The sequence below is a fragment of the Pinus tabuliformis genome, chromosome 1_2 (assembly GCF_031772625.1).
Source record: "Pinus tabuliformis cultivar Carrire ecotype Pingquan chromosome 1_2, CPIR1, whole genome shotgun sequence".
Taxonomy (NCBI): Eukaryota; Viridiplantae; Streptophyta; class Pinopsida; order Pinales; family Pinaceae; genus Pinus; species Pinus tabuliformis.
The window spans coordinates 238,693,393-238,707,566 of NC_142298.1; the positions used below are offsets into that span (position 1 = coordinate 238,693,393).

General features: G+C 36.6%; 1 protein-coding gene across 1 annotated transcript; it reads left to right on the forward strand.

Annotated features, from left to right (window-relative positions):
* The first annotated feature begins 12,542 nt into the window (after positions 1-12,542).
* On the forward strand, positions 12,543-13,692 carry LOC149205261 (inactive FRIGIDA-like protein 2). Its single transcript, XM_089397357.1, has 3 exons — positions 12,543-12,651; positions 12,748-12,815; positions 13,114-13,692. The coding sequence occupies exons 1-3, from the start codon at positions 12,543-12,545 to the stop codon at positions 13,690-13,692; spliced, it is 756 nt and encodes a 251-aa protein (XP_089253483.1).
* Positions 13,693-14,174: the final 482 nt, after the last annotated feature.

Below are 14,174 nucleotides of genomic sequence, written 5' to 3' on the forward strand. Positions count from 1 at the left end.
GTGTGACAAAATATTGTGTAACAAATTCCCCCTAAATCATGAAGGCAGAACGAGAGTGATGGGTGAAATTCTTTACAAGTCAAGGCAAGGACCCAGAGAAACACCGTCAGGAGACATGAAAATCAAGCATGATAAAATATAGATATCTGACATCTATGATTTAATTATGCCTAAAAATACATCTCTAAATAGGCATCTAACAATACATGAATCCACGGCATCGACACAGCCATCCGAATAGAAGGGATCATGTGTAAGGATCCATGGCATGGACGCAACCATCTGAATAGAAATGACCATGTGTAAGGATACACGACATGGGCGCAACCATCTGAATAGAAAGAATCATATATATGGACCCATGGTATGGTCGTAGCCATCCGTATAGGGGGAATCGTGTGTATAATCATGAATAGCTCATAACTCCACGCAACCTGGATTTATCAAATGAAACTGAGGGTCTTCATCTTCATCTCGATCTAATCAATGTATGAATTCTAGCATATGAATAGATGTGTCAAGGTCGAACATGAGAGAAAAACACCTTATTATTATAATGGATTACAGATTTCTGTGGTTCGGTTTTTTATAATCTGAACTCGGATAATCCACAGTTTTCACCTTATTATTGATTAATGATGTAAATCGTTAGCAGGTATGAGAGAAACTGCCAATAATGAAAATGGCTCTAAAGCTATGACAACACAATCCACGAGTGCGAACAATGAATTTGAAGTCGAACATCCATAGAATCATTCGATTGAAGGCCAATGATGTGAACCTATCGTCGAATGCGAAGAACCTCCCATTGAGGCATTCAATCTCCAAGGTATTGAAAGGGAGTTTCTAGATCATTTTATTGGATAATGAGTTGAAGTCGATAGGAAGTGATCCATCGAAGGAAGGCCATAATGTATCCCACATCATTGAAAGGAAACAAAAGATATAGCAGAGTAGGTAAGAGTGATTCAATATTGTTGCAGAAAGGTCAGAAAAGGTATAGGTGGTAAAAATTGCAAACGGGACTTCTCTTGAACATATCGGTGACACGACTCCGGAGTTTGGTAGCATTTGAATCAACATAGGATCAGAGGTCATGATGACAATATGGTATAATCAGATGAGAGGAAAATGGATTCCCAAAACCCAGGAAGGAAAGAAGATGAAGTGAGGATAACCCAAACCCAAAATGAGCGATAGATAAGTGTCATTTCCAAGAGCGACTTGTTGCCTTTATACAAAATACTGGACGTGTTCACTTCCATTTTTCCCCAATATTTCTAACAAGTACCTCATTATTTTTTATCGCAAGATTGAAGAGGATAGAATATGATTGTCGTATAAGTTCATCCTTTCGATGAATCCATCCTAGTAAGTTTAACGAGTCCTAGGAAGGACAAACTCGGTCTCATCATGGTGGGAATTCCAATGTCGTTTAAGTTTTACAAGTCCGATAGAGGGGTAACTCAACATATTTTTCATGTTTAGAGAGTTTGAAAAAGAGGCAAAAAGGAAACTTCAAAGGTCCCTTTTCGTAAATAGTCTCTTGAATCTGAAAAGGCAGAAAATGATATCCAAGAGAACTTCTTAGCCTTGTGTGACTAAGGTATTCCTTTTTTGTACAATAGTCTATCTCAGCCTAGAAAAGGGTTAAACGTATACTGAGCAGATGTAATTTCATTTACTTTAACGAGTTTAAAATGACAAGTACTCGATAATCTTTTCATATTTCGAGATTCAAAAAAGCGCTGAAAGATGACTCTAGGGGGTTCCTTTTTCATTTATTTTTTACGAGTCTTAAAAAGTGATAAAATAAAACTCATTTATTTAGTCAAATTAATCATTGTCACCATTTATCCATGACATGTCGCTGCACAAGTGAACGCACATTACTGATTTTCGAGAAAAAAGATTAAAATATAAGCGAAAGATGCCCTAAATGGTAAAAATATCTCAAAAAACTTATAAAAACTCAAAAAGTAAAAACATTTTTACCATTTGACATTTGTTGATTTGGAGAGCACTTTTTAACCCAATTTTCCTCGATCTTCGGATGAAGAGTGCAACCAATCCAGGACATTGTTCATCGATCTGTTTGCTTTGTTTGTTGTAGGTAAGATATATGTCCTTCCTCTTCATTTTGGTTGTAATTTTAGGTGTCTTCATCCATATAATATATGGTAAGGAGGTCTGGCCAAATTCTTCTCACCCTAGGCTTAACTGTGCTAGTGCGCTTGAAGCACGAAAAAATAGGGAAAGAGACACAGTGGTGCAGAGAGATAAAATTTTCAAAAAACCGTCCATGTTTAATGATTGTTTCCCAAATTTGTTTCTGCAGAAGCTCATAAAATCTTGGTTTATGGATGTTCCACAGGTTAGTCAATGAAAAATGGTTATCGAATGGAAGGAGAGAGGGCATGAAGCGGATATCATTAGGCATCCCAAGACCCAAATTGCATAGCGACCCTTCAAGCATGTGGGTTATCGAAATACTTTTGTATTCCTAAGATTAGGAGCCAGGTTGAATTACCACAGCATTTGATCGGTTGGTGGAATGTAGATTGCCAACTGTTTATGATTGGGTACCAAGAACTTGAGATAGATATCACAAAAATCTATTTCATTATAGGTTTGTCCAGATGGGGACAACAGATTCAGTTGTCCGATTCTCATATTGTAGGGGAGAGTACATATATGTTGATTGTGAGACACTTCCCAGGCTCTTGAAAAACTAATAGTGGGAATATAGACATAAAAACTATCACCAATATCCCACTAAGAATTATTCTCCATACCATGGCCCAAATATCTAGAGCTTAGACCTTGCATGAAGCAACTAAATCTCATTTCCAGTATGCCATATATTGTCTAAGTCCCACAATTTTTAACTGGTGTGAAGGATTGTTGGTCAACATGAAGAGCCAACTCACGAAATGCAAGATAGGGATGTTGAAACAATTCGGCTAGGGATCTATCTTGGTGACTTTCTTCTTAGAATGTGTACCATTATTCAGATATCAGTGGATATAGGTGGAGGCTCCAGGTTTCAGGGATCCACAGTTGTTGAGGTGGGGTGAGTTGATGCCTCATCATGGAGGCAGTCAACAAGGTCTTTTCCTCCTACATTCTTTGGATGGATGCGATAGTATCTAACCATAGTAGATGATTGGGCATACAAGTATACATATTTCCAGGGAGATCCCAACCTTCCACTTCCACCAGGCATACAATGGACTAATGTAGATTAAAAAATATTTTTTCAGTTTTTTAAGTTTTTGATGTTTTCGTTTTACGTGAACTGATATTTGAAACTTATGATTTTTTGCAGATGTTGGACCAGAGAGACCTCTAGGGGTTTCTCCAATAGCTAGGAGGGTTGCATGATAGATCGAGGATGCACCCTATGAGGATGGAACTGACCCGATAGTAGAGGTGGAACGCAACCTAGAAGCCTTGACAAGAGGCATTCCAGAGTATGCGTCTATTGACAATGTGCCACTTCAGTATCAAAGGCATATCGTAGGAGTGTCATCCAGGTTGTGTTGGTTGTTGAACTGAGTCATCAGAGATATTTTGTGCTACCATAAGCACCATGTTGGTGGATAGCCATCTCTAATTTTTCATTTTTCAACACTTATGCAGGCTCGAGAATCCATGTGTCTGAGAACAAAGATTTTGATATTTTTATGTAACAAACATTTTGCAAACCCTCTCTCTCTCTCTCTCTCTCCATATATATATATATATATATATATATCTGTGTGTGTGTGTGTGTGTGTGTGTGTGTGTGTGTGTGTGTGTGTGTGTGTATGTATATGTATATATATATAGAGAGAGAGAGAGAGATATACATATATATATACATACATACATACATATATATATATATATATATATATATATCTATATATATATATATATATATAGATATATATATATATATATATATATATATATATATATATATATCTATATCTATATCTATATCTATATATATATATATATATATATATATATATATACACATGTTTTACCTGTTATGATTAATGTTCCTATTATGTGATGGTTTTTGTTTTACATATGTCATAGATGTCTATCTAATACATGATTTTCCAATATATATATTAATGCATTTAGATGCCTTGGAATATGTTGATAAGTAATGTAATCAAAATTTCTTTTGAAGAGAAGAACACGTAAATATATCCTTAAAATATTAGGATTTCTAACAGAATAATGCCCATCTAGTTGTAATACAATGAGTCGTGAGTCAATTTTAACAACTAATGCCCTAACAAAGGGCAATAGCTTCTGACAATAGTTTGATAATCACACTATATTAAGAAATATTATTAGTTGAATGTCCTAGACATATTCCCTGTAAACTCAGTAACTCACCATTGGGAGCATGCAGTGCCCATGCAACAAAAGAGAGATTATGTGTACTACGACAAGCACCATCAACGAAACTGATATGAGGAAGAAGGTTTGTCGACATTTGCAAACCAAGTGGAACACACGATAAGTAGGGAAAACATGTTCACAAAAATGAAAACATTCACACCAAAAGTAGCACACTAATGTACAAGGTATCTATGCAAAATCTAGGCATAATGTTTTTAGATGAAGCCCATTTCGGGAATTTGGTAATTGATCAAAAGAGAATAAAATCATAGTTTCATTTTTGGCATGATATGTAAGCGTCGACTCAGAAAATTTGTGGAATGATACAAAAAAATGAAAATTCCCCCATGCCCCCTAGGCAAGTGAGGGTTACGAGTCAAAATCAATGCCCCATTTCGAAAATGGTTGAAAGGTAAGAACCCGGTGAAAAAGTCTCATGAAGAGGGACGCAAAAAACTTAATCTCATTGTGAGAAATATATGCCCCCAGTGAAAGTTTTTGAAAATCCCAAGTTTAACTGAGATTTCAATGGGCATGGTTGCCAAAAATTTTCCTAAATAACTTCATACAACACTGCATGAACCAGGATAGGTGTCTGAAACAGAGCAGACATTTAATGAGAAAGTAAAGCACCTAGAAAAGTAGGAATTGACCCAAGGATAGGAATAAAATAGGAATGGTGATGAATATCATTCCATAGGTTTCTTCTAGAGACATGAATTCAACAATGCTTTCATCAGTTAGGAATGTCTCACTCTTTGGAATCAGAAGAACCAAGCCAAGGGTTTTGTAGGTACAAGTCTATGGTAAACATAAATTGATCATGAGTTTTGGAGGCAACCATAGAGACCAAAAGGACAATTTGATAAGCTTTCTCAATTGGGTTAAGCAGCGTGACATCACCAAAATCATCAATATGGTCAGGAAGAGGAATAATCCAAGGGTCATAAGTAGACGAGATCAGGTTAATTGAGGCAACGTTTGAGGGAGGATGAAGGGAAAAAATTCCCATCAAGGTAGGGTCCTTGAAAAGGCCTACTCCAACACTTTCGTAAGGGATGTTGGTTTTCCCAGCATAAGGCACATTAGCCATTACAAAATCAGAGGAAAAGAAAGCTAACTGTTCAACAATGACAATTTTCCCTTAATGGGGAAAATCAAGTACATGGAAGAGAGATGATACCACACAAAACATTGCATGAGTCCAACTTCGACCAAGCAAAAGGTTGTAATTGATATTAGCATCAACAAACTCGACTTCTAAATTGACTATCTTTCCCTCCGAGTGAATGGGTAAGGAGTTTAGAATACCATATGGATGGAAACCTCAACCATCGAAATATTCTAAAGTGTTCGGAGAGTGTTTTAGAGGAGGGGAACTAATGGCTTTCCAACATGATATGGACATGATTCATGTGGATGCTCCTTCATCAACGATAGTGTTGTGGATATTCTTTCCCATAACAACAACTTGTATAAGGAAAGCAAGTTGAGGTGGAAAGCGAGGAACATGAATTTCGAGATCAAAAATAATTAGACTGGAATCTTTGGGATCAATCCCTCCAGTAGAAAATAGTAAATCCTTCCTTTGTGATGGACACATCTGAAGGAATTCCAAAGCCGACATCGCCAAAGGTGCTTGAACCAAGTATTCTAAAATGTTGTAGTGTTGGGCAGCTCGCACATTCGGATTATAGGACGATTTCCAAAGAATTCCTTTAGGGGGTGGTCGGATGATGGAATCGTTGCTAGGTTTCTCGATGTGGAGAGGACCGAAATTGGATGGAGTCGAGGAAGAGGGCACATAAATGGTATCTTTCTCCACCACAGGTTTCTCGGGAGGTAGATAATATTTCGATCTCGTGGCTACAAAAATCTGTTATGAGCCACTCATAAACACTTGAGAGTTTCCAGAGGATTGGGCATGGGGTTGGTCTACCGATTGCGTCTGTTGAGATGGGAAAGGTTCCTTAAGGATGGTTGGTGTCCCTGTAGTTCCTTTCAGAAGATAACTTACTTCAACACGGTGAGGAAAATCCTTGGTATCATGATCTTCATCACAGATCAAACAAGGATACTTAGGATTTCGTTTAGGTGTGTCATCAACTCATTGTTTTTGGGAATCTTGTTTAGGGGTATCTTGTTTAACTTTTCCTTTACCCTTATTATTGCCTTTCGAGGATTTATCTACTGTGGTAGACTGAACAACAATTACCTCGAAGGCTTTACCAAGATTCTTAGGAGTATCAACAGTTTTCGAAGTTGCAACGACCGTAGTAGAGTTAGGTTTCGAAGAAATAGTTGGATTACTACTAGACCAATGAGCCACTCATCCAATGATGCCATTGATAGGTGGTGAATCTATGGGTTAGGAAGAGGCAGGTTCAATCAAAGGTCGTTGGGCACCGGGTAAGAATTCATATAATGTGTCAGATTGTGAATAAACCAAATCCAAATACTAGTCATGAGCGATATATTGTTCCTCAGTCACACAACCACCCATGACTATGTCTTTGTTAGCATTATGATGCATGTATTTTACTTGATGGAAACCCACTCGTAGAAGAACAACTCACTTATATATATCTAGATGAATCTACATAAGAGATATCAGATGTGACAGAATACATGGGATGCAGGACAGCTCAAAGGAATTAGATGACAGTTCTCAGTATGACAAGTTAGCTTTGCCATCAAGTCCAAAGGGGGAGATTGTTGGCATTATGATACAAGTGTTGTCCTTGATGGCAAGATGACAGATTATAGTGCAGCAGGTCAGTAGCAAAGAATTGATGATCAGACTACAAAGAATGAAGAAAGAAGAGTATATACACAGGTTCACTATATACCAAGCCGCGTACATATGCAAGTTATACGCAGGTTCACTATGTACCAAGTCGCGTATATACGCAGGTTCACTATATACCAAGTAGGGTATACACAGAGGTTATACACGCAGGTTCACTATATACAAAGACACGTATACACGCGGGATTTCTGATCAAAAGTCGCGTATGCGTATCCACACACTTTCATGCACAGAAAAGCGCGTACATGTGGGAAAGCTTATTTTTGGGTCCGTGGTATTTAGACCTATGGTTTTGGTCCTTGGTATTGCGTCCAAAGTGTTGAACCCAGGTATTGGGTCCCTGGTATTGGTTCTAAATGGTTTTGGACCATGGTATTGAGTAAGGCCTAAGGCTATAAAAGGAAAAGAAGATCATTAGGAAAATGCATTGAGAAAGTAATAAATGTCTGATGAAGTGTGGAGATCCAGTATGCTAGTTGTGGGTATGTGATTCTTGGCTCGATCTAAATCAAGTTGGAAATGGCAGCGAAGGTATAAGTAATAATCTTTAGATATGTACGTGGGTTCTCTCTGGTGAAAGCGCGTGTACACCCGATTTTGACACAGTCAAGTAGCGTATGCATTATGAGATTTGATGTTTCAGGTTGTTGTTGGTTCTAGTGGGTGTTGTAGAGATCTGGGCTCTGGTCTGTCTTTTGATGACAGGGTTTCAGTGATTCAGTATTGGGTGATTTAGAGATTGATGATGCAGGTATAGTTGATGAGTAGTGGTGATTGTTTTGTATTTATGGATCCAGTCTGAAAATTTATGAAACGTGGTCCTTGGAAGAAAAGAGAAGGTTCAAGCCTTCTGTAGGTCAATACCTACGTACTAGTACCTCAACTAGTACAAGAGCTAAGGGGGTTGTAGCTCCCTTCTAGGAGAGTCTGGAGAACGAGAGAAGGTTGTAGCCTTTTGCAAGTAGAAGCCTGCATACTGGTATAAGACTGCACTAGTACATAAATATTGTAAAAAGAAGTTTCTTATTAAAGGAAGAAAGAGACGAGTTGCAGCAGGTGATTTTCACCCACATTGAGTTTCCACCTTATATCATGGTGTTCATGTGTGTTGCTTATGTGTGATGATCTACTTTGTTATACTGCTTCTGTTTACTGTTCATATGGTTAATAATGTTCTGATGCACTCATTAAGGATCAACTAACTGAATCATAAGTCTACTTGATATACGCTTGTTAAATAACATACAGTTGCGTATACAAGCAGTTTTTCTTAACTGAAGTAGCATATATGAATCTGAGTATGAAAATGAAAAGTCATATTGATTTGACAATATTGATTCACCCCCCCCCCCCTCAATATTATTTCCAAAAGTCTTTAGCAATAGGAGGTATAAATGATTTAGTGAACCATTTAGTCAAAAGTTGATCTGAGTTTTTGAATTTGATAAGACGACGCATACGCCTTCATTCATGGATTTGATCATAGATGTCAGTAGAAGTCGTCTGTTCTAAAGACGTTAGGAGATGAGTTCCAATTTCATACCAGACCCACAATTGGAAGTGAGTGAGGAAATCCATAACTAAAGTATTGAAGCCTTGAAAAGCACTAATAGGGATCTCTATGTACCATTTGGTAGCAACACCCATTAAAATGCACTGAAAAAGACGTAATCGAATGGAATCATCAACCCAAGAGTTAGAGGAACACCAAAAATGGTAATTCATAACGTGTGCTTGGGGGTATTCTCTAGATTTACTTTGGAATTGAGGGAAATCACTTGGAATTCTGGTTGGTACTAGAGGCTAATACGGTGAATGAATTATTGGGTCATTTGTGAGCCTTGACACATCCAACAATTCTAAGGTGGAAAAGAATGGAAGTTGTGGGTTATAGGGAGTATAGGGTCTCTGGTACATGCCAAACTGAGTATTCCAGCCTTGCTGAGTTTGGGTTTGCCCCCTTTATGGTGGATTTTGTCCATAACATTTTTTTCCATAAGGATTTTGAACATATGAAGGTTGACCATATTGAGTTTGACCATAAAGAGGATGGACATACTAAGTCGAGTGACCATATTGGATGTACAAAGTTTACGAAGCAAATTGACCATATTGTTGTTGGCAAGGTCCTTGTTGCATCTGTTGTGACTGTTGCAATGGTTGTTGGTAAGATCTCTGTTGGGATTGATAAGGAATTTGTTGTTACATCTATTGTATTTGTTGCAACGACTGTTGGTAAGCATGGTAAGGGGTTTTTTTATTTTAGAGGGGTGCAATTTTTATAAAACACCCATTTCATATATTTAGCCCAACCCTTATTTAAAAAATAGTTATTTTTTTCATTTTAGCTCAAAAAAAGGGTGGATAAACTATGAAAATACTCATTTGACCCGATTCGCCTAGTTTGGAAGGTTATATTCCATTACAATGGCCCAATTTTCTGCTTTGCAATGTTAAATTCGTTTGCAATTGCCCATTTTCTAGTTTGGGAGGTGGTTTGGGAGGTTGTATTTGGTCCCAATAAATAAAAATATAAATAAAGTGGAACTATGGTAAATAAATAAAACCTATTGGGAGGTGGTTTGGGAGGTTGTATTTGGTCCCAATAAATAAAAATATAAATAAAGTGGAGGTATGGTAAATAAATAAAACCTCTTTTTATACTTACTCCAAAGCTATGGTAAATAAATAAAAATATAAATAAACTAAAGGTATGGTAAATAAATAAAACCTATTTTTATATTTAGTCAATAACCCTCTTTCTATTTAAGAAGGCTCAAAAAAGAGGTTTTATTTAAGTGAATCCTATGGGCCAAGTACCATATTTATAAAAGAGGTATGGAATATTAATAAAATTATATAAACTAGAGGTATGGTAAATAAATAAAACATTTTTTTATATTTACTCCATAAGTCACCTTATATTTACAAACAAGAAAGGGTGTAAATAAATAAAAATATAAATAAAGTGGAGGTATGGTAAATAAATAAAACCTCTTTTTATATTTAATCCATAACCCTCTTTCTATTTAAGAAGGTTCAAAAAAGAGGTTTTATTTAAGTGAATCCTATGGGCCAAATACCATATTTATAAAAGATGTATGGTAAATTAATAAAAATATAAATAAACTAGAGGTATGGTAAATAAATAAAACATTTTTTTATATTTATTCCATAAGTCACCTAATACTTAGGAACACTCAAAAAATGCGTTATATTTAGGTGAAACCTATGGGCCAAATACTATGGGCCAAATTATTACTAGCATTTGCACCAAATGTTGCAAAGGAAACGCCGTAAGGCATAAATTGAGGAACAATTCCGACTTGGGAATGGGAAAATGTACATAAGATGCAGATATGTAGCATAAATGAGATTCTAAAGATGTATAAATTGAAGTTTATTTAGGGTGCTTAAGTCTATATTTTTTTTTAATTATTGAATTAATATTGCATATAAATCTCATAAAATTCAACCAACTTATAATTGAGGGCTCTGATCTCTAAGTTTGACTTTGGGTCATTAACATGGTAATGCACTGTCTCAACCACTAAACCACATAACAACAAACAAAAGACTACAAAATGTTACAATCATTACTATAGTAAACCCAATGACTCTACACACAATAATTTATTCTTTACTCGAAGAGAATATTGCTTAACCATATCCACAAAAATATTGCAAGGTGGAAAGCATTATGCAGAACAAAATCTTTGTTATTATAACTTGTAAGTTGTAGCATTGTTCCAACCAATAAAACTATCTTCACATTTTGGAAGATCAAATGGAAATAAGTTTTGAAGAATTCAATAAAAAACGTCCAAGATCATTGGATCACATGATTAATGGTACCCTGTCCTATGAATCTAATATTTTTATGCACTTACAATTAAGGGAGAAAACAAGGTCCAAACAATGTATACCACAGGGACCAATAAATAGTATATTTGCTAATCCTTGCTAGGATCAGAAAAAACAACATTACTTCTCCTTAAATCCTTCACAATCAAACACAGATGTACTAGTTGCAACGACTTTTATATCATTTTGCTGATGTTGTCATGTCAAAATCAATGTGATACAGTTAAGTCACCTTTAAGAAGAACCTCATTGCAATTTCCATACAAGGATGTCTGTCTTATCATTACTCATTCTAATTTCACCTCTTTTATTGTCAGACTTCACGAATTAGCCTCCAAATGCTTGCTTCATCCACAGACCAGTGAATTACCTTTTATAAATATTTTGTTTGAGCATTGGAACCCAATAACATTTACAAAATTATAAAAAGTTTATCTCTAATCAATTTCTTTTCTTTTCTTTTTATTTTTCTGATTTCCACTTATTATTGTTACATAAATATCTAAACTCATTTTATAATACTTTAAAAAATAGGAATTTTCAGATATTATAATCCCTAAATCCTTTCTTCCCATTCTTAATTACTTTTGCAATTGGAAATAGGGCTTTGCAATTAGGTTCCCTCTACATTAAACTCTGCAACTGACCCACCACGGTTAGTGTTGGAGTCCTTGGAGGGGTTTTATTCTCTTGAACAAAAGTCAAGTGACAAGAAAGAGTCTAGGCTCCCGGCTCTACACCGGGCCTCTACATTATTACTGGAATCTCTTGTACCTGTTTTGGCAGATCCTATTTTGGGTGTTGAACATCCAGTTCTGCCCTTAAATATAAAGGAGCAAGCCAAAAGTATTGCACATGAATGGAAGTCGAAGATAAACCTTGAAGGAGATGTTGCCAATGGCAATTCGTTGGAGGCCCAGGCCTTCTTGCAACTTCTAGCTACCTTTGGAATTGAGTCAGAGTTTGATAAAGATGACTTATGCAAGCTTGTTCTTGCATTTGCACGGTGCAGGCAGACACCTGAACTCTGTCGTTCCCTTGGACTTGAATCAAAAATGCCAGCTTGGTTGGCTGGTGTTCTGTAATGTTAGCCTCAGTGGCTAGGCTGGCAAAATTTCCATCCATTTTGGTAGATAGGCTTTTTGTTGTTTTTCTGGCATTCATGGCTAGCTTGGTTTTTTTGAGGGACTGGTGGATTTTATCAGTATACTTGGTTGTGGCTGATTGAGTTGAAGATAAATGTTGGTAATCCTGGCTGTAGTAAACCTTCCCAACGTTTTTTGTTTAGTCCAGTGAACGGGTTTCTAAGTTGACGGGGTTGGTAGTATTTTCTTTAGATCTCAACATTTCATATGCAAGGCAGACACTGAGTGGCCTCTACTAGGTAGACATCTTTTTATGAGGTAGAAAGTTGTATGTAAGTTATTTTTTTGATATTAATAAAGGCACCTGAAGATGATCAGCTATGGTAAAGTGTCATAAGGCCTTTCATGTGTGGGGAACTGTTTACTTACGAAAATGGTCTCAAGCTGGCATAGCTGTTATCTTTATTGACAAATCCGTTGAAGTTGTCTGTATTGTTTTTTCTTTCACAGTAAATTGTCTTTTGGTATTTCAAATGTTTGTGACATATTCAGATTAACTGAAAATTTTGTGACAATTTCATGCAGATGTTATAGAAACCCTGGTCAATAGTGGAAAACAAATTGAGGCAGTCAACTTTGCTCATGCATTTGGGGTGACAGAGAAGTTTTCACCTGTTCCTTTGTTGAAAACAAATTGAGGCAGTCAACTTTGCTCATGCATTTGGGCTAACAGAGAAGTTTGCACCTGTTCCTTTGTTGAAGGAATATCTGAAAGATGCTTAGAAAGCTTCTCAGGCAAGTTTAAAAAGCGGGAATAACTCTACTATTGCACAAGTACGATTGTATTACTGTTATACAAAATGTCTTGTTATGTGATGATCATTTTGGCTTAGTATTGTTGGTTATATCCGAAGTTCCTTTTTTGACCAATATTTTTATTTGCTGCTACAGAATGAAGTAAATACAAAAGAGCTTTCTGCTTACAGAGCTGTTATAAAGTGCATTAAGGAGCACAAACTTGAATCGCAGTTCTCACCAGATCCTCTTCAAAAGCATGTAGCTCAGCTAGAGAAAGCTAAGGCTGACAGAAAAAGGGCTGCAGGTGCTGTTAAGTCTCAACCTAAGCGTCCTCGTGCCAATGGAGGAAATGCTGGTGTATATATGCCTCCGTTAAGTGCAGATGAAAGAACTCCGACTCTTTATGCTTCTTCCAATGGTGTAGACAGAAGCTTTTATAGGTCTTTGGATAGAGTACAATATTCTGGTGCAGCTCCAGGTGTTACATCCTACAACCTACAGGGCCAAAATGCATATGACAGATCAAACCAAGGATTATATGGAGCAGGCTATGGTGTTGGAAATAGGACTCCAGTCTCGCTCTCAAGGCCATATATGTATCCATCAGATACCATGGGGCCTTCGTTGTTGGGTTCCGATTCTTACAATTCCTCTACTAACTACAGCAACCATCACTTTGGCAGTAGACTGCCTGCCCCTCCTCCAACTTATCAGTCTTCTTTTATACATTAGGTAGGTACGGTGCTTACCTTACCGTGGTCAAGCAAGTTCTGATCTTATCAGGCCCCATAAAACCTTTTCTATTGGATGTGGCTGGTAGTAAGCACTTAGCTTTGAAGAGGTTTTTTTACTTTGTTTCTGTAAATCTAAAAGATTGGAAAAGTTCATTTGGCAGCTTTTCACAATTTTCAGTGGTGTTTTCTTCTATTAAGGAATCTTCTATTAAGGAATTTTATTTTTATATGGTATTGAGTGCTTCATCACTTTCCCAGGGTACTATATACTATAGTGTTTACAGTTCAAAGATGATTCCATGCATACTTTTGGTATTTTTTTATTTGTTTGACAAATTAGAGAGGATCAATCTGTCTCTTTGTGGAAGATTAAAATTTGGTGAATAATATATCATTTGTGATCTTGTTCGGAGCTCATAACACAAGACTTTCAATTGCATTGTATGCCAAGGGCTGGTCTTGTGCTGAATATGATTTAAT